Source organism: Schizophyllum commune, assembly GCF_000143185.2.
Source record: "Schizophyllum commune H4-8 unplaced genomic scaffold SCHCOscaffold_1, whole genome shotgun sequence".
NCBI lineage: Eukaryota > Fungi > Basidiomycota > Agaricomycetes > Agaricales > Schizophyllaceae > Schizophyllum > Schizophyllum commune.
Window position 1 is genome coordinate 3,219,424 of NW_026089538.1, and position 16,073 is coordinate 3,235,496.

The 16,073-nt window shown below is 58.2% G+C and overlaps 7 protein-coding genes across 7 annotated transcripts; 2 read left to right on the plus strand and 5 right to left on the minus strand.

The window, feature by feature from the left end:
* Window positions 1–305: 305 nt before the first annotated feature.
* Window positions 306–1,900, minus strand: SCHCODRAFT_02607718 (inositol phosphatase). Its single transcript, XM_003034885.2, has 6 exons — window positions 1,757–1,900; window positions 1,578–1,706; window positions 1,192–1,521; window positions 1,033–1,132; window positions 709–978; window positions 306–657 (listed from the first exon to the last, which is right to left on the minus strand). Exons 1-6 carry the CDS (start codon window positions 1,807–1,809, stop codon window positions 514–516), a joined length of 1,026 nt encoding a protein of 341 aa, XP_003034931.1. The 5' UTR covers window positions 1,810–1,900; the 3' UTR covers window positions 306–513.
* A 104-nt stretch (window positions 1,901–2,004) lies between these two features.
* On the minus strand, window positions 2,005–4,170 carry SCHCODRAFT_02743324 (uncharacterized protein). Its single transcript, XM_003034884.3, has 3 exons — window positions 2,962–4,170; window positions 2,669–2,910; window positions 2,005–2,615 (listed from the first exon to the last, which is right to left on the minus strand). The coding sequence occupies exons 1-3, from the start codon at window positions 4,084–4,086 to the stop codon at window positions 2,162–2,164; spliced, it is 1,821 nt and encodes a 606-aa protein (XP_003034930.1). The 5' UTR covers window positions 4,087–4,170; the 3' UTR covers window positions 2,005–2,161.
* A 110-nt stretch (window positions 4,171–4,280) lies between these two features.
* On the plus strand, window positions 4,281–5,617 carry SCHCODRAFT_02607725 (uncharacterized protein). Its single transcript, XM_003035717.2, has 4 exons — window positions 4,281–4,419; window positions 4,486–4,560; window positions 4,608–4,633; window positions 4,692–5,617. The coding sequence occupies exons 1-4, from the start codon at window positions 4,395–4,397 to the stop codon at window positions 5,328–5,330; spliced, it is 765 nt and encodes a 254-aa protein (XP_003035763.2). The 5' UTR covers window positions 4,281–4,394; the 3' UTR covers window positions 5,331–5,617.
* Window positions 5,571–6,402, minus strand: SCHCODRAFT_02607727 (uncharacterized protein). The gene is made up of 2 exons (XM_050344272.1): window positions 6,221–6,402; window positions 5,571–6,117 (listed from the first exon to the last, which is right to left on the minus strand). Exons 1-2 carry the CDS (start codon window positions 6,325–6,327, stop codon window positions 5,691–5,693), a joined length of 534 nt encoding a protein of 177 aa, XP_050203058.1. The 5' UTR covers window positions 6,328–6,402; the 3' UTR covers window positions 5,571–5,690.
* A 538-nt stretch (window positions 6,403–6,940) lies between these two features.
* On the plus strand, window positions 6,941–8,960 carry SCHCODRAFT_01168026 (uncharacterized protein; the record flags this gene model as incomplete). The annotated part of the gene is made up of 6 exons (XM_003035716.2): window positions 6,941–6,964; window positions 7,021–7,368; window positions 7,421–7,721; window positions 7,770–7,868; window positions 7,948–8,151; window positions 8,206–8,960. The coding sequence occupies 6 exons, from the start codon at window positions 6,941–6,943 to the stop codon at window positions 8,958–8,960; spliced, it is 1,731 nt and encodes a 576-aa protein (XP_003035762.2).
* Window positions 8,961–9,318: 358 nt separating this feature from the next.
* SCHCODRAFT_02607735 (uncharacterized protein) lies at window positions 9,319–10,898 on the minus strand. Its single transcript, XM_003034882.3, has one exon. It carries the CDS (start codon window positions 10,796–10,798, stop codon window positions 9,425–9,427), a length of 1,374 nt encoding a protein of 457 aa, XP_003034928.2. The 5' UTR covers window positions 10,799–10,898; the 3' UTR covers window positions 9,319–9,424.
* Window positions 10,899–12,762: 1,864 nt separating this feature from the next.
* On the minus strand, window positions 12,763–16,022 carry SCHCODRAFT_02607736 (dipeptidyl-peptidase III). The gene is made up of 16 exons (XM_050344273.1): window positions 15,864–16,022; window positions 15,737–15,804; window positions 15,532–15,683; window positions 15,170–15,471; window positions 14,805–15,120; window positions 14,512–14,745; window positions 14,455–14,460; window positions 14,353–14,403; window positions 14,277–14,301; window positions 14,056–14,219; window positions 13,870–13,898; window positions 13,663–13,760; window positions 13,578–13,612; window positions 13,215–13,516; window positions 13,061–13,163; window positions 12,763–13,004 (listed from the first exon to the last, which is right to left on the minus strand). The coding sequence occupies exons 1-16, from the start codon at window positions 15,953–15,955 to the stop codon at window positions 12,888–12,890; spliced, it is 2,094 nt and encodes a 697-aa protein (XP_050203059.1). The 5' UTR covers window positions 15,956–16,022; the 3' UTR covers window positions 12,763–12,887.
* Between the last annotated feature and the right edge of the window lie 51 nt (window positions 16,023–16,073).

Consider the following 16,073-nt stretch of genomic DNA (forward strand, 5'->3'; position numbering starts at 1 on the left):
GGCGTTTATCGACCCGCAGCTCTTGTGTATTCTGACCCGCGACGAGAATTGGCCAGACTATATGGTCCTCCTGCCCGTGCTGGCACGATTCTCCGTGCTGACTGGCGCGCAGACGGACAGCGATGATTACTCGGAATATCGCCTCGCCTTGCAGGAACTGCTACTGTCAAGGCAGGAAGACTTCCACCTTGTAGACGGCAGATGTTTCCTGGCTCTGCAGTACATGCACAGCGACGTTGGAGTATCTCTCGAATAATGATGACTCGCATCGGCCCGCTGTTGGCACTGTCTCCCGGGGCACGCTATGTGCCCATGGCAAGCCATAAATTTGCAGTTCAGGCGGAAGACTCGCACTTGAACCTGCCTCGTAAACCCCTCGCGACGGCGTATGGTGACCTAGATCTTATAGGTCAGGAAACTATAGGGGTGTTGATCTCTATGGGGTAGATTGCTTGTATGTTACATTGGACCTCCTACTGCTACAGATCTGCCTGGATATAGAGTACATGACGCTCATTGGCCCTCGGAGTTCTTGTAGAACTTCTTCAGATCCTCGACATCCTCTTTACTACCCAAGAAGACTGGGCAGCGGTCGTGGATGCCCTTCGGGATGATATCGAGGACGCGCTGGGTGCCGTCTGTGGCGACGCCGCCGGCCTATCAATTCTTCAGTCTCGAATTGGTGATAAGGAAAGATGGAAAGCGCACCTGTTCGGTCAAAAAGGACATCGGGAACGCCTCGTACAGTATCCGCAACTTGCCCGACTTGCTCTTCTTGTCGCCCGGGTAGCCGAAGATACCACCGTACAACAGCGTACGGTGCACATCGGCGACCATGGATCCAATGTACCGCGCGCTGTACGGCTTGCCGTTCGCAGGGTACTTGATCGAGTGGAGGTAGTCGACGACGGGCTTGTGGAAGTACATCGAGTTCCCCTCGTTGAACGAGTAGATCTTGCCGCGCGAGGGGACTTGGATCTGGAGGGAGAGGTCAGATGGGCGGCGATGTGAGACATTGTGGTGATCACGCACGTTGGGATGGGTGAGGATGAACTCGCCGACGCCGGCGTCGAGGGTGTAGCCGTTGACGCCGTCGCCGGTGGTGAGCACCAAGTTCGCGGAGGAACCGTACCTAAGAGGAGGGTGAGAATCAGTCTTTCGCAGCCCACCTCTGATAGTCGTGTGACGTACATGCAGTACCCCGCCGCGACCATCTCGCTCCCCGGTCGCAACACATCCGAGATCGCGCCCTTCGAGTCGTCCTTCACCCTGTACACGCCAAAGATCGTGCCGATGTTCACACCCGCATCGATGTTGCTCGAGCCGTCGAGCGGGTCGAAGACGACACAGTAGCGGCCCTTGTACTTGTCCTCGATGATGACCGCCTCCTCGTTCTCCTCCGAGACGAGCACGGCGGTCTTCCCAGACGCGCGCAGCGAGTTGATCATGATGTCGTTCGCGAGCACGTCCAGCTTCTTCTGCTCCTCGCCTTGCACGTTCGTCTCGCCCGCGAGGCCGACGCTGCGAAGATCGGCGCGATCAGTGGGGGTCAGTGTATACAATGCGGGGCGACGCACAGATTGATGAGGCGCGCTTTGCGCACATTGGTCGCGATGAACTTGCAGGTGGTCTGGATGGCGGTGAGGAGGAGGGTGAGGTCGCCCGTGGCCTTTGGCCCGAGGCGGATCTGATCGCTCAGGACATGGCTAGCGCGCGGGTCAGCGGGCGGTCAGGGCGCGTTCCTTTGTGCACCCACCGAGTGAGGGTGATGAGATCGGTGGAGGGGGGCTCTTCAGTGATGTTGGACATGGTGAGGAGGAGAGGGCGATGGTAAGTGGGAGGAAGAGAGAAAGCGGTGGAATATAAGAAGCGGACGGAGCCGGGCAGAAGGAGATCGCGCTCGGAGCAAGTGACCGCATATCCTGCTCGGATTCCCCAATGACATACCCCCATTTCACATGCGGGCCCACGGCCCGGCGGACAACCGCGCGGGGACTCCTCTCCCCGCGCCACCGGGAAGAAACGTGTTGCGTGCCCAGTCCAGAGCAGCAGATTAGGCACCGAGCACGGCGCGTGTACAATTGTGCGCTATGATACATCCGGCATACAGGTCCAATAATGCGGTGGCTGGCTTACAAAACAGTGGGCGTGATTAGTGAGTTTATCGGTCGGCGGTGCTGACTGTCGTTCTGCGGGTGCGTAGTGGTGTAGGAATAATCGCTCCAGCGTCCACGTCGTCCTCTTCGTCGTCCTCTCCATCACCGTCATCGTCAGGATTTGACGTAGCGGCGGGACGTCGTGCGCGCCGCCGTGCTCCCCTACTCTCCTTCTCCTTCGGGTTTGTATAAAGCGGAACCGGATCCTTGTCAGGCGGGGCTTGCTCGTGCTCGTCTTCAACCTCGTAGATCGTTGGCGGATGTGCTGGAACGCGTTGCGCTTCGGCTATAGCGGCAGCGAGCTCTGCACTGATACTAGTTATCCCCCTCTCATCGCCAGTGAGCAACTCTGACAGGGTCTTGACAGACTCCATGAGCTTGGTGTCTTCTTCGCCAGACTCGTCGTCCTCGTTTGCGGTGGAGTGCTTGCGTTTCCGCTTCCCACTTGCATCGTAGCGTCTGTGGGGTTGATTAGCGACCGAGGAAGCATGCATGAGAACGTAGATACGCACACGTCGGGTTCTGGCTCGTAATTGGGGTCGTGCGTTCGTAAGTGTGCGTTGAGGTTACCGCGGCGAGTAAACTCCTTGTCACAACCAGGTTCTTCGCACTTGAACGGTCTGTTGCCAGTATGTGTCCGTCGATGTCGCGCGAGACTACTAGAGTCGGCGAAGAGTTTGCCGCAATGTGGATATTCGCAGGTGTGAGGTTTCTCGCCAGTATGAACTCGAGCATGTACGCTGAGGGCAGAGCGCTGAAAGGCCAGTCAGTTTGGGGATCGAGAAGTGGGCAGCACCGAACTCACCTGAATGAAAGTCTTGCCACATCCAGGATGGGTGCAAACGTAGGGTCTTTCTCCAGAGTGGATGCGCATATGTCGTAGCATGTCGCTTCGCCGCTTGAACGACTTGTCGCAGTGCTCGTATTCGCAAACATGATATCCGTTCTCATCCTTCGGTTTCTTGACCCTCCTCGGAGGCTCGTCCATATCATGATCAGGCGCAGGCGGAGAGCTTGCCTCTTCATGCGCGCTCACAGGACCGGCTTCTTCGCTCGAAGGTAGAGGGCTTGACCTGGCCGGCGGACGCGAGCCATGTCTTGACGGATGCCGCTGAGGGCGCACGCTAGACACCACCGGCGAGTAGTCATCATCTTCCTCCGACAGCTCCGTCTGGAATCGCGGGTCGAACAGATCCATGCCCAGCAGCCCATCGTCCATATGCATCGTCGGCGTCGCCGAGGGCGCTGCGCCGTCACCCGCGCCCGGATACGCGAGCTGCAGCGCAAAGTCGTTCCACTCGTCCTCGTTGTCCGCGCCCGCGAGCGCGCCGTCCGAGGCGAAGTAGTCCGTCGATTCTGACGCGCTTTGCTCGCGGCGCTGCCGCTTGCGCGGTGGCGGGGACAGCGCGTCGTCGTACGCGTCCCCATCGGCGGCGAGGGGATCGTACGATCGGGAAGTGTGTGTGGTGGGGCCTGCGAGGGAGTGGAAGGAGGGCGCGCTCCGGGTGTTGGACTGCGCGGTGGGGTCGGGCGTCGGGGGCGTCTGCTGGGCTTGAGCTGTGTGAATCATAGCCGAGAAATCGGCCAGATTCATACCAGATTGCGTGGTTGAGGGGTGGCCTGAGGGCGCGCCGTCTTGCAATGGGGGTGGTGGTTGGGGTCCGAGGTCGGGGATCAGACCTGGTTGGGAGTCCTGGAGCGCGTCCTGGTTGAGGAGGGAGACGATTTCGTCTTCAAGTGCGTCAGGTTCGAAGAGGGCGACAGAGTCGCCGGTGAGTGGCGGGGGTGGATCAGAGGGATGTGAAGTCGCGCTTCCAGCATCCTGAGCAGTACTAGACGCCCGAGTGGTGAGATCCGTCTCTGCCTCTTCCATCCCTTCATCATGGACCACGTCGGCCAAGTCGAGGAGAGCGTCTGCCGCCAGCTCCATGGCGCGTAGGTCTTGCGAGACGATGAGCAGACACTGCTGCGAATATGTGCCGCCAAGAGACCCAAGAACCAGTCAACGATGGGGAATGCACGTCGGTGACAAGCCGTCTGCGCTCGAGTCTCGGCGAGCATTGTTCTCTTTCCCACGGCATCTGAATCCACTGCCGCCCACAGCGCACAGCCACCGATATAGCACTTGCATCTTCGCGTTCATGTCCGTCGGTGTCGCGAACGATGAGCACGTATATTCCGACGAAGGTTGACCTGACGCCGCGGCGCCACCACGGCTATGCAGTCCTTCTTTTCATCATGGGCACTCTTTTCCCTCCTCTTGGTGAGCTGCCTCTCCCCCGGCCATTCCCGCCGCCGATGCCGACGCTGACGCTCACCCCCTCCGCAGCGGTCGCCGCGCGCTTTGGCATCGGCAAGGACTTTTGGCTCAATCTCCTGTTGACGATCTGTGGCTACATTCCGGGTGTGTACTTCGCGTCGTAGCTTAGAGCTAGCGCTGATCTGCGACAGGCCACGGGCACAACTTCTACATCCAGGTGTGCATGCTGCGCGAATATCGCTGCGCATTGTAGCTTACCCCCATATCCTCCCCAGAACATCCGCAACAATAAGACGCACGCACGCACGCCCAAGTGGGCGCAGCGGTACGGCCTTATCGACACCAGCACCATCCGTCGCCATGAGCGCCGGTCCCAGTGGGCGAACCGCTACAAGGACCGCAACCCCACCTCCGCCCTCGAGGGCCAGCCGTACGAGGAGGGCCAACGCTCCACCCCCTCCCTCGCCTCCGACCCCTCCGACCGCCCGCGCCGCACCAACACCGGCGAGCTCTGGAGCCCCGAAGACGAGCAGTACTACAACGCCAACAACGCCTCGACCGCGAGCAGCGGCCGCTGGAAGTACCCCGCTAACTTCGACGACGCGGTCGCGGATGCGCCGAAGCGCGGGAAGAAGAAGGGCAAGGACAAGAAGGACCGCTGGGCGCGCACGGAGGACGCGTACTCGACGGCGGAGGAGCAGCACAGCAGGCGGAAGAAGTCGAAGAAGAGCAAGCGGTCGACGGGGGCGAGTATCGCTTCGTCGCAGACTGGCACGACGACCGAGTTCCCGGAGGATCCGGAGGGCGGGCTGTATGGCGAGCGCACTCCCTATGCTGGCGCTGGACGCGACCGGTCCCCGAGCCCTGTCGGCCGGTCGAGGACGACGGACGACGACCTAAACCACCAATTCTGAGCCGACCCAGTCATTATCTCGAGAGGAGAGCCCATGGGAAGGACGTGGTGAGCGGACGATACCATCTTCGAAGTGTATATCGTCGATCTGCATATTCCTACTTACCTACTTTCTATCTATCGCAATCGACTATTGTGAAACCCCGCTGTCGTTTCTGCTCTTTCTGATGCCCGAACTTGAACCTCTCCCTACCATCGATACCCATCCCATCGATGCAGCGTCCCTGTGTGGAATGTATAGTTTACGTGGGTAAATGGTGCGTGCTTGACTTGACACGTTGACTGCAACACGCTAAACATCGTTTCCAGAGGCAAGGATACGAGACTGATCGACAGGATAAGCCAGCCTACACTACCCTTTCTACCCTTTCTTCCTACTCTCCTCCCCCGCCTCCCACTTGCCCTCCCTCGTCCTGAACATCTCTACTCCCTCCCCAGTCGGCCCCACCTCCATCCCCGGTATCAGATTCTCACAGAATAGCTGCGACTTGATCTTCACGTCCTTGAGCTCCTTCAGGGTCCCCGCAGACACATGAACAAGGCCTTCCTTTTCGTCCAAGCCCTCCTTTCCGTTTGGGCCGTCCCGGCCTTCTTTTTCGTCGTGGTAGAACATGCTCGAGCCGCAGCTGCCGCAGAATTGGCGGATGACGCCGGGGCTGGAGGTATAGGACTTGAGGGCAGGCGGGGGATTGTGGTAGGGTATTTCGGTGGAGTCGACTAGGAAGAAGACGGCGGAGGCGGGGAAGCAGACGGCGGTGAGGCAGATGGAACCAGTCCAGAGACGACACCTGAGAGGGGAAGTGATCCACGCAGCAAGGAAAGTAGGATGGGCAGGAGGGACCGAAGAGTCATGAGATATCGGTGAGTTGTACTGAGTTGCGAAGGACATACATGTTGCAGTGACAGTGGGCGGCATGGATGTTATCGTTGATGTCTCTGTGGACGACGTACTGCACGGCGCCGCACAGGCAGCGTCCGGTACACGAGTCCGAACTCATGGTGGATCTAGAGGATTGGCTTTTCGTGGGGAGGAAGAGTCGGGGGGAAAGGTCGGTGAGAGCGCAGGAGATAACGAGGGTGGTGAGTCGTGCTCAGGGTGCATTCGTATCCCATGACGTTGAATGTTGACTCAATGTCAGTCAGCTGCGTGGACGTCCTCTTTCGTCGACGTGCAGTAGCCGCACCCTCATATCTTCGGCGGCGGTAAGATCGTTCTCTGCGTCGAGGATCAGGATGGATCGTAGATGGGGACGGTGGCGCGGCGCGTACCCGCCACGTAGTCACGTGAGAGGCGGACGTTCGCCGACTTCAGCCTCCTGCAAACCCACTTCAACGACGAGTGCGACTTACCGAGATAGCCCGCCACCGCCCCGACACTTTCACTGCATCGCTTTGAACGTCGAGCAGCTTGTGTCGCCCCTGCCGCCTGCCGCGGGCCGCCGGCGCGCCGTCATCTGCGTCTCGCGGGCGTGAATGGGCAGTTCTGAATTTAGGACAGAGTAAATTACTTCCGCTCGCGCTTTCTGCAGTATAAGATGGGCGAGGGCTTTATGGGCGAGGTATCAAAGACTTTCCTTTTCGACAACCTAGCATCGACGCCACAACTCTAGAATGCCTTCTCCAGCAGTCCTCATTGTACGTCTAATTCTTCGCTGCTTGACCACATGCATGTGCTCAAGGCTATCCTATAGGTTGGTGCTGGTCCAACGGGACTTACTCTTGCGCTCGCGTTGCTCAAGAATGGTGTCTCTGTACGCATCATTGACAAACTCAAGGAACCTCGCGTAGGCCAAAAGGGCACCGGTATAATGGCATGTCGCCCCTTCTTTTTAGTCTTATCACCCTCGAAGCTAATCCGGAAACTTCAGCCACGAACGCAAGAAGTACTGAACACTCTCGGTGTCCTCGACGACGTGTACAGAAACTCAATGTCAGTACACAGCAAGAGACGTCGCATCTACGAGATGCCTGGTGCCGTAAAGGTAGCAAAGGAGGTTCCTCTGGCGCCAGAGATGCCAGCAACGCCAGATAGGCCATGGGTAAGCCTTTTTCTTACCAAGTCTGAAAGTTGTCCTAATCAGGTTCATGAAGCCTATGGTCCGCGGCATGGGTCAGGACCGCTTCGAGGCCCTCCTCTCTCGCCATCTTGAAGCCCTAGGTTGCAAAGTCGAGCGCGGAACGGAACTGCGCTCTTTCACGCAAGACGCCAACCTTGTTCACGTCGAACTGGCCAAACCCGATGGCAGCAACGAATGCACTGGCTTCGAGTTCATGGTTGGTGCGGATGGGGGGCACAGCGCTGTGCGCAAGGGCTTGGGGCTGTCCTTCCTCGGGGAGACGCGCGAGGAGCAGGCTATGGTTGTGGGTGATATTGAGGTGAAGAAAGGGTTGAGTGATGTGAGTCTTTGATGTCTTCAAAGGGTTTGTTGGTTGCTGATAGATGCATCACATTGCAGGATTACTTCCACGTCTTCAATGCGACTGGAAAGGGAGCCGGGACTCTGCCGGACTCGAAGCCCCTCTGCGAGGGAGGTGGGATGTGAGTTTCGCCTCTTTGCATCGTCAATGGCTCACTCTCAATCCGCAACATACTAGGTTTGTCCTGCGAGGCACGGAAGTACCCGGCCTCTTCATTCTCATGGCGGGCAACAGCACGGCATCCGACAAACCTCTTGACACCCGCGAAGGCTTTATCGAGCACTTCTATAGGTCGACAGGCCGCACTGATATCGAATTCGGGGAATTGAAGTGCGCGTCATGGTGGAGACCGAACATTCGGATGGTAGACAAGTTCGGGGAAGGCAGGGTCTTCGTTGCTGGAGGTAAAGTCCATCCCAACAATGCCATATGCCTTCGCTCACAAGTTGTGCGTACAGATGCAGCCCACACGCACAGCCCCACCGGTGGCCAGGGCATGAACTCCAGCGTTCAGGACGGCTTCAACCTCGCCTGGAAGCTCGCCCTCGTCCACAAGAATCTCGCTCCACCTTCCCTCCTCGACACTTACTCCGCCGAGCGCCTTCCCGTCATTGCCGCTATGCTTCAGAAGACGACGGAACTGCTCAACAAGACCTTCCAGTCCTTCGGCAACGGCGCGAAGCAGTATGTCGGCTATGCGCAGGACGCGTGGAATCGCGACAGCGAACTGTACATGTTCGGGGTTAACTATCGGGGCAGCTCAATAGTTCTCGACGAACGGAGTCCGGCGCAGGATGCCATACCCAGCGCGTATGGTTCTGGTGAGGGCGGGCTAAGGGCGGGCGACCGCGCGCCGTCGGCGCCGGTGCGATGTGCAGCGCTGCTCGAGGTGCAGAAGCTCTTCGACGTCTTCAGCTGCGCGCGGCATACGATACTCATCTTCGCCGACGAGGAGCAGGCGGTGCAGAGTGTCGTCGAGACGACGAATGCTCTCCCGGCAGGCGTGGCGGAAACATTTGTGATTGCTTCTCAAGGAAGCAGCCTGGCATTGCCCGACGTCAAGGTGCTGGAGGACTTGGGCGGGCATGCGCACTCGGCGTACGAGGTCTCGCAGAAGCCGATCATCGTTATTGTTCGTCCGGACGGTGCCATTGGGGCGATAGTACTCGAAGCCGCTGGTGTTGGTAGATACTTCGGGAGGATCCTGGCCTGAGTTATATTCGCTATATATCATTTGACTCATTAGTAGGGATATTAGGGTACTCAATGGACAATTAGCGTCATCTCAAGCATCTTCTGCGCTCGTCTCGGAGAACGAGGAGAGTTCTCGACTTCATTTTCTCACCACATCTGCCTCAAGCTCAGTCAAGGCTCTATGGGGCGACCTGGGGGCTTCGGGCGCTCATCGCTAGGGATGAAAGAACTGAGCTTGTCATTCAACTGCATAGTGCGAAGGACGTCTCAGAAGCGAACAGAGTTTCGAAGTTCAACATGTCATGTGATTTGACGACTTTAGGCGCCCATTGCTTGAAAGACCCGAGCTTGCAGGCGTCTATCGATGCAGCTTTCTGTACCCCAAAACCCGAAAGCATCCTTTACACATAGTACAGCGCGTTTCTACAACTAAGAAAGGCATAGGATACATAGAAATTACAATAATGAGCGTCTGGATGGAGGTCATAGATCTTCATAAGAATCGTCGTCGTCGCCCTCCGAGTTCATATCGGACAGATCGTCTTCATATCTCTCGATGATAACCCGTATCCCGAGAGATCGAAAGACGTGGAGCTCCTCAGCTGCCAGTGAGAGGCAGTCCCGCAACGTAAGTGCCTGGACGAAGTTTGGCACTGGCGTGCCCTCTGCAGCTGCGACACGGCGCTTGTGCAGAACGGGGATGAGTGAAGAAGCATCCATGTGTCGACATTCAATGCGACGCAGCTTTGGGCACGGGCGAATCGCCTTGCTCCGCGTAGGGAGCTCAGTAGGCGCCAGAGCCGAAAATATGTCTGGCTGCATTTTGACGAGCCGCAGCTCCTCGAGCGCCAACAGGCCGGAAAACAACCGCGCAAAGGCCGCTTCACTGGCACGCACGGTCACGAGCTCGAGGACCGTGATTCGCGCGAGGTTGAGGGCTGCGCCCGGTGGCCGGGACGTGGCCCTTGGCGAACGCTGGGCGAGGGAAGCGATGAGAGGCGTGGAATCGCCCCGCGCGTCTCCCGGGCCGTGTAAGTAGTCCGCATCCTCGATTGTCAGGTGCTGCAGCTGGGGCATGGAGATGAGGCTGAGCAGCTTTCTCGCACTTTCGGCGTCGAGGTACCCGAGGGAGAAGGCTGTGAGCGAGGGAAAGACCAGCGTGTCCATGGTCGGCGCCGCACGACATGTATGGATCTCATCCAGGTCCGGCCCACACCCAACGAGCGCAAGCGACTGGAGGTGCGGTGATGCGCGTGCAACGTCGACGAAGCGCTCCCACGATGGCATCACGAACTCGGTTTGGAACCGGAGGTCGAGGTGCGCGAGACCTTGGAGGGCGGGAGATGCCCAGTCAACGTGCGCGCCGTGAAGGACAACTTCCTTGAGGGCGGGGAGCGGACCCGAGAAGAGCGGAAGGGAGTCGAGCTCATCCGGCTCTGGGTCCATGCCGAGCGCGGCGAAGAGGGGGTTCGGTCGCATGAGCGCTATGCGTGCTAGCTGTCGAGGACGAATATCTTTCGTCCTCTCTAGGAACGCGCGCATAACGGACAGCGTGTCGCATATGACGTCCAGGTTGCCCCAGCGCTGCGCGTGCGGGACGATGAGCTCAAGGCAGTCGAGCATCGCCTGCGGCTCGCCGGGCGGGACGTCGTTGTCGCCGTCGTAGTCCGGGTTTCGAACGTCGAGATTGATATCCAAGGGGACGGATCCCGAGCGTGCGAGGCTAAGAGCGACGAGAGCGCGCTTGCCGGTGGTGAACGGGAGACCGATCGTGATGTTCCTCCACAGCTGCGGTGCTGAGCAGGCGATCTGGCGCCACCTGCGACAGACTTGACTGACCGCCAATGCGACCCACATCGCTTCAAGGCGACGGTCCCATAGCGCAATTGCGTCCGGAAGGAGGGCAGCATTGAAGATCATGGATAGTATCTCGGTGGGAGCGCGATCCACCGCGCGGCGGTGTGTGGAGGCCGACGATTTCGTGTTGGGTGAAATAATGGTTGAAGGCATAGTGGTGAAGTAAGAAGAGGGGCGGGACGTGACGGGTCGTGTGTGGCGTGAAAGGGCGCGTTGGCGCCTAGTTGGCGCAGCCTAGGGCGGCTGACACGATCATGAGTGAGCGTCAGAGCGACAGACACGGAGAACATACGCGGCTATTGCGCCACGCTAGGACGCTAAAGGTGGTAGTGGGTGAAGGTCGAAAGCGAGAGCTTGATCTACTTAGGTCCCTGTCCTTTTATACGGACGTTGCCTCACGCTATACCGGGACCCCCCTGCCGCGCCCTTGCGGCGGCTATCGTCACGATGATCACCCCCATATTTCCGCAAGGACGTCCGCGACAGGGACGCGCTTCCTTTGGGCCAGCGTGTCATGTCGTTTGTGGGCGTACCGCATTATGACATGCCCGTTATGGAGAAGTTGCACCCAACATTCTCCGCCTCGTGGCAGTTCTATACTTCTTAGGCGCCCGCCGAAGGGGGCTCGGTTTGTTCATGTTGCTGTATGTGGGCGGCACCGCTCCCCATTCGAAGCGGCCACGCGCAGGAGGCTGTTCAGGCCGCCATTGTTCGACCTGTTAGGCGTGTGAGCGATGTTGGTGCGTTGGGGAAATTCTACGGCACCTCGCGGAGAGCGACTGGCTCCTCGACAGAACTGTACTTCTCTATTCTTCTCCGTCTGTATTTGGATGACTCGACCACCGTAGTTGGTTGACGACGGCTCCGAAATAGGGTATGCGCGACGCCCACTCGTACACGGAGAACAATGGCGTTCTCAGGCCCGGCTCATGCGCACGCCAGACCGTGGTTCTACCGGCGGGAACTCAGAAGGGACCACCCGAGAAAGCGTGCGCGAGGCATCCAACGGGTGCCATGCGGCGGAGATGGCCAGAGATGTCTTGAGCGATTCCAGGGGTTCACCCTGATGCTGGGAAGATACGCAGTCTTCGTGTTGTACTCTGGTGAATGAGTGCACCGCCACATCAGCTAGGGAAACGCCCGTCAGATGAATGACTGACCTCCTAGCGTGGCACGCCCCATCCTCATCCGGAGAGTTGGCGTGTCACCCTTTCCGGTGGTGATGATCTATTGGGCGCCGCTTCGTCCGTTCGCCTCGGATACTGCTCGGCATCTCAAGTTCGAGTGAAAGTGATGTGCAACCATGCTGTTTTGACTCCAGCAGTATCAGACTGCATTCTCGGTAAATTCGTACGCATCATTCCTCGTGCGTTGCGCGAATACGCCGTCTACTTTCGCGGACGGGTACATGCTCGTATGCGGTCTCGAATGGGCGGCAATCCCATGCTAACGGAAGCCTGACGAAGAGTGTACACGAGGCAGTGCCTCCGGCGGAGGTAAGAGGGGGTGCTGTGGCACCGGCATTGGCTGTCGTGTGCTTCTTTGAGGATAACCCCCTCACCGTGCGATGCGCTGGAACTGGGTTGTGAGTCAGAATCGCGGCGAACTGAGTTGTGAATGGAAGCCTACCTGGTAGAGCTGTGCTCAAGAGTTCAGTGAGATAAATTCGAGCTCTTCACATGCCTTCTGCGTGTCGCAGCCGTTGGATGCCATTGGCTCTCCGTTTGAGGCCATCAGCCGCTCTTTCGTGGCCGACTGCCGGGCTCCGGCATGACTGCATATCATCGAGATTCTGCCAAGGTCGCGCCATGCTGAGGCGCATGACGATGACACTGCATGAGTGAGTCCGAGTCGCGCAAGCCCTGCAAAAGGTGGAAACGGTGCAGAGGCAAGAAGAACAAAGGCAATGATGCCATCACCTGGTGTACGGCAAACCCCGATCGGAAGCAAATTATCACGTTTCTCGCCATCACTGACGCCCACAACAGGCAGCAAGAGCTGGTTTCGGTGTGGCAGATGAACGAACCGTGCAAAATAGGGAGCCAAGAAGTGTAGCCAGCGGTATATAGTGCTTTTTTGGAGGTAAAAGCTACAGTTTGCGCTCGAGGAAGCTCTCAATAACACCCGCCGGCGTCAGAGGGTATTCCTTCAACTCAACCTTGTCATTCACGACGAAGGTATTCGGTTGGACGAAGATCTTCCGCGGCTGCATAACATGATTAGCAAGCTCTACTTTGTTCGATTTGTGAATATGGGCCATACCTGCTTCTTCTTCAAGACCAAGTCACGGATCTCGCCTGCCCAAGCATCGCTCGGTTTCGTGAGCTCAGCGTAGAACTTGCGAGCGCCGGCGCCGTCCGCAGTGCTGATCCATCCGTCAGTAAATCCCTTCGGCTTGAGATCAATCCGTACGTACCTCTTGCGAACTTGGAGTTGCACCAGCAACTCTCCCGCCACGCGCTTGCCCTCCTTCAACACCTTCTCCCTATCCACACGCACATACACATTCTCCAACGCCCCATCCGACCCGCGCACTTCCTCCAGCGTCGCCAATCCGTTCTTGAAGAGGTGCTGCGTAATGCCGAGGCGCGCCTGCATGTGCGCTTGACCGTGCTTCCCGGCCTTCGGGTCGAAGAACTCGAGCCCGCGCAGGCCGGCGCGGGCCATGAGAAGGAACGTCGCGTGCTGGATGTCGTCGATGTCCTGGTCGGAGGTAATCTGGGTGATAGGAGGGTGTGTTAATAGGGCGGGATGACGGAAGGAGCATGTTGCTGCATACATCGAAGATCTTCAGGATGTCACGGTTGCCAACGACTAAGGAGGGCGATCAGTCAGATATACAATGAACAAGCAGATGGACTGACGGTAGAGCGCCACCGTCTCCGCGCGGCATTCTTCCATGGATGATGATACCTCGCCGAGCACTGAGTCGGGTGTTTGACCGGGCTTGTACCAGGAGTCACTGCGCCGCAATAATCAGTAACTTGAGCGCCGCTGTATCCTCCATCACGAGCGCCACTGCACTCAGAGTCTCGGGCGCCGCCAATGAGCTGGACAACGTCTCAACTCACATCTTCTTGCCCGTCAGCGGGTTGATGATCTGTCGAGGTGAGTATCAGCATTCAGTAGCGGCAACGCGGTGATGGGTTCAACAACAATATCAACTGCAGTCGTTCAATACCAGTCTATGGTGCAAACGACAGCGCCGAAAGCAGGGCTCCGCGCCCAGTGATAGCGCGACAGTGATCTCATCTCACCTTTTCCGGATCAAAGTTCAGCTTGCCGTCCGCCTCCTCCTGGAAGAGCTTCCCAGAGCCGTGTCCAAGGAGCTCGTGGTTCGCGACTTGCACCTCGAAGGCTTTGCTGTCCCACGCATTGTACAGCTCGAGGTCATCAGGGTGAATGAAGGTGACTTCCTCATCTGCGGAGGCGTACGTCAGTCAACAAGTCTTGAGTCACTGTACACTCCGATGCTCACTCGGCGACTTGGCAGCTAGGATGTTCTGTGGAGTTGAGCATAAGAGTCCTGCTGTCAGTGAGAGCGAAGAGCGCACCGCGAGTGACACGTTCTTGAAGCCAGTGTTCTCCCGGACTTCATAATAGTTCTACTGCCATTCAGCAAAGCCGCATCTTCTTCCCCTATGACGACCACGTACCGGGATCTGTATTTTGCGTCAGTCACGTATGCAGGATCCACAACCACTCCAACTCACATTGATGCCTGCAGGAATGCCGCCGGTCGCAAAGGACACGACCTCGAGCGCGGTGAAGTCCGGCTTGCGAAACACGTCGACCTCGAAGTCCTTGCCCCACGGCAGATCCTGGATCAGCGTGGGCGCCGAGTTGACGAGCTTCTCGAACTTGGCGCTGAGCTGCTTGTTCACGATCGCAGTGAAGCCCTCCCACTCCGCGCGCGCGCCGTAGGGGTCGACGTAGGTCTCGATGAACTGCAGAAACAGGTACCTTTCAGTCACGCTCATGGCGCCTCGCACCATGTCATACGCACCCCGATATACGTCTCCACCACCGGTCCCACGTCCTTCACCCACTCCGTAGACGCGTCTTTGTGCGCCTGGATGGACCCGGTCTCGAAGGACTTGATGTACCCGTCGATCATCCGCTCCTGCGTCGCGTTCGCCGCGTACTTCTTCGCCTCCGCGAGCGCGGCGTTGACTTTCGTCAGCGCGCTGGAGAAGTCGCCGTACTGCACGGTGACTTTTGCGGGCGTGTCGTTCACGGTCGCGTCGTAAGTGTTGCTGGCGAGGTCGGATTTCGCGGACGCGACGAGGAGCACGAATTCGGTGGGGGAGACTTTGCGGATACTAAGGAGGGGTCAGCATACTGTTGGACGGACCTGCCAATGCGGCCCACCGAGTGTTCAAAACATCCACGCCGTTCTTCTCGGCGGCCTGCTGGACGGCAGCAACCTCCTCGTCCGTGATAGCGAGTTCAGACGGGTAGTAGTTGCTGATGTTGCCATCCTTCGGCTTGCCGATGTAGAGGGACTCCTCTGGCGAGAGAGCGTAGATGTGATCCTTCAGCTTATTCCAGAGCGGCAAAGCCTTGGATGAGTTGGCGGACTTCGAGATGATTGCCTCGAATTTGTCCGCAGGGACGCGCGGGACGATCTTGGTGAAGCCAAAGGAGCGATAGTTGACGAGGTTGCTGATGACCTAAATACCGCAAGTTATGTGAGGCTTGTCCCTTTGAGCATAAAATTGAAGGATGTAAACCTGGATGGTGTATTGAATTGCCTGTTCCCAGTCGTCTGCTGTGACCCCAGCAGCTTGGCGAAGCTGGTCGAAGCCAGCCAAGTTCCCGGATGCGTCGCTCAAAGTCAACAAAAGCAGGTCATATAGGTCCACTGCCTGTGGCGTCCATTGCCCTACATATTCCTATCAGTGCTGCACCCACAAAGCCAACCCGGCCACACCCGACCTTGAATGATACGAGCGCCAGCCCAAGCCGCCTCGGCCATAAAATGCGCATACTTCTTTTCCTTGTCACTAGAGAACCGCACAGATCAGCGTTGTTGATCCAAGATCTACTTGCCTGTTCCGGTCACCTCAGCTGCTTGAACGCGTCGCCGATCTGCATGCCGCAGAGCGGGACGGTCTTGTCGGCGAGAAAACGCTCTTGGGCGAGGGTGTGCGCCATTCTGAGGCGGTAGATGGGTTTGAGAGGGAAAGAAGCGCGATGAGTTCTGAGATAGGAGCGTCCCGCGCGCCCAAGCGCCGCCCTCAACATGGACGCCGAGGATGGCGAGACGCGCGTG

What these genes read in the sequence shown, in the direction of transcription:
- SCHCODRAFT_02607718 (XM_003034885.2), bottom strand. Translation starts at nt 1,809, where the DNA reads ATGTCCAACATCACTGAAGAGCCCCCCTCCACCGATCTCATCACCCTC. An exon ending in AAAGCGCGCCTCATCAATCT is followed by an intron (nt 1,522 to 1,577) that starts GTGCGTCGCCCC and finishes CGATCTTCGCAG; the next exon opens with CGTCGGCCTCGCGGGCGAGA. An exon ending in TGTCCTTTTTGACCGAACAG is followed by an intron (nt 658 to 708) that starts GTGCGCTTTCCA and finishes AAGAATTGATAG; the next exon opens with GCCGGCGGCGTCGCCACAGA.
- SCHCODRAFT_02743324 (XM_003034884.3), bottom strand. Translation starts at nt 4,086, where the DNA reads ATGGAGCTGGCGGCAGACGCTCTCCTCGACTTGGCCGACGTGGTCCAT. An exon ending in GTGGCAAGACTTTCATTCAG is followed by an intron (nt 2,911 to 2,961) that starts GTGAGTTCGGTG and finishes CTGGCCTTTCAG; the next exon opens with CGCTCTGCCCTCAGCGTACA. An exon ending in TACGAGCCAGAACCCGACGT is followed by an intron (nt 2,616 to 2,668) that starts GTGCGTATCTAC and finishes TCAACCCCACAG; the next exon opens with ACGCTACGATGCAAGTGGGA.
- SCHCODRAFT_02607725 (XM_003035717.2), top strand. Translation starts at nt 4,395, where the DNA reads ATGGGCACTCTTTTCCCTCCTCTTG. An exon ending in CACTCTTTTCCCTCCTCTTG is followed by an intron (nt 4,420 to 4,485) that starts GTGAGCTGCCTC and finishes CCCCCTCCGCAG; the next exon opens with CGGTCGCCGCGCGCTTTGGC. An exon ending in GATCTGTGGCTACATTCCGG is followed by an intron (nt 4,561 to 4,607) that starts GTGTGTACTTCG and finishes GATCTGCGACAG; the next exon opens with GCCACGGGCACAACTTCTAC.
- SCHCODRAFT_02607727 (XM_050344272.1), bottom strand. Translation starts at nt 6,327, where the DNA reads ATGAGTTCGGACTCGTGTACCGGACGCTGCCTGTGCGGCGCCGTGCAG. An exon ending in GCCCACTGTCACTGCAACAT is followed by an intron (nt 6,118 to 6,220) that starts GTATGTCCTTCG and finishes TTCCCCTCTCAG; the next exon opens with GTGTCGTCTCTGGACTGGTT.
- SCHCODRAFT_02607735 (XM_003034882.3), bottom strand. Translation starts at nt 10,798, where the DNA reads ATGTGGGTCGCATTGGCGGTCAGTCAAGTCTGTCGCAGGTGGCGCCAG.
- SCHCODRAFT_02607736 (XM_050344273.1), bottom strand. Translation starts at nt 15,955, where the DNA reads ATGGCGCACACCCTCGCCCAAGAGCGTTTTCTCGCCGACAAGACCGTC. An exon ending in CCTAGCTGCCAAGTCGCCGA is followed by an intron (nt 14,220 to 14,276) that starts GTGAGCATCGGA and finishes ACGCCTCCGCAG; the next exon opens with ATGAGGAAGTCACCTTCATT. An exon ending in GGAGACGGTGGCGCTCTACC is followed by an intron (nt 13,613 to 13,662) that starts GTCAGTCCATCT and finishes CGCCCTCCTTAG; the next exon opens with TCGTTGGCAACCGTGACATC.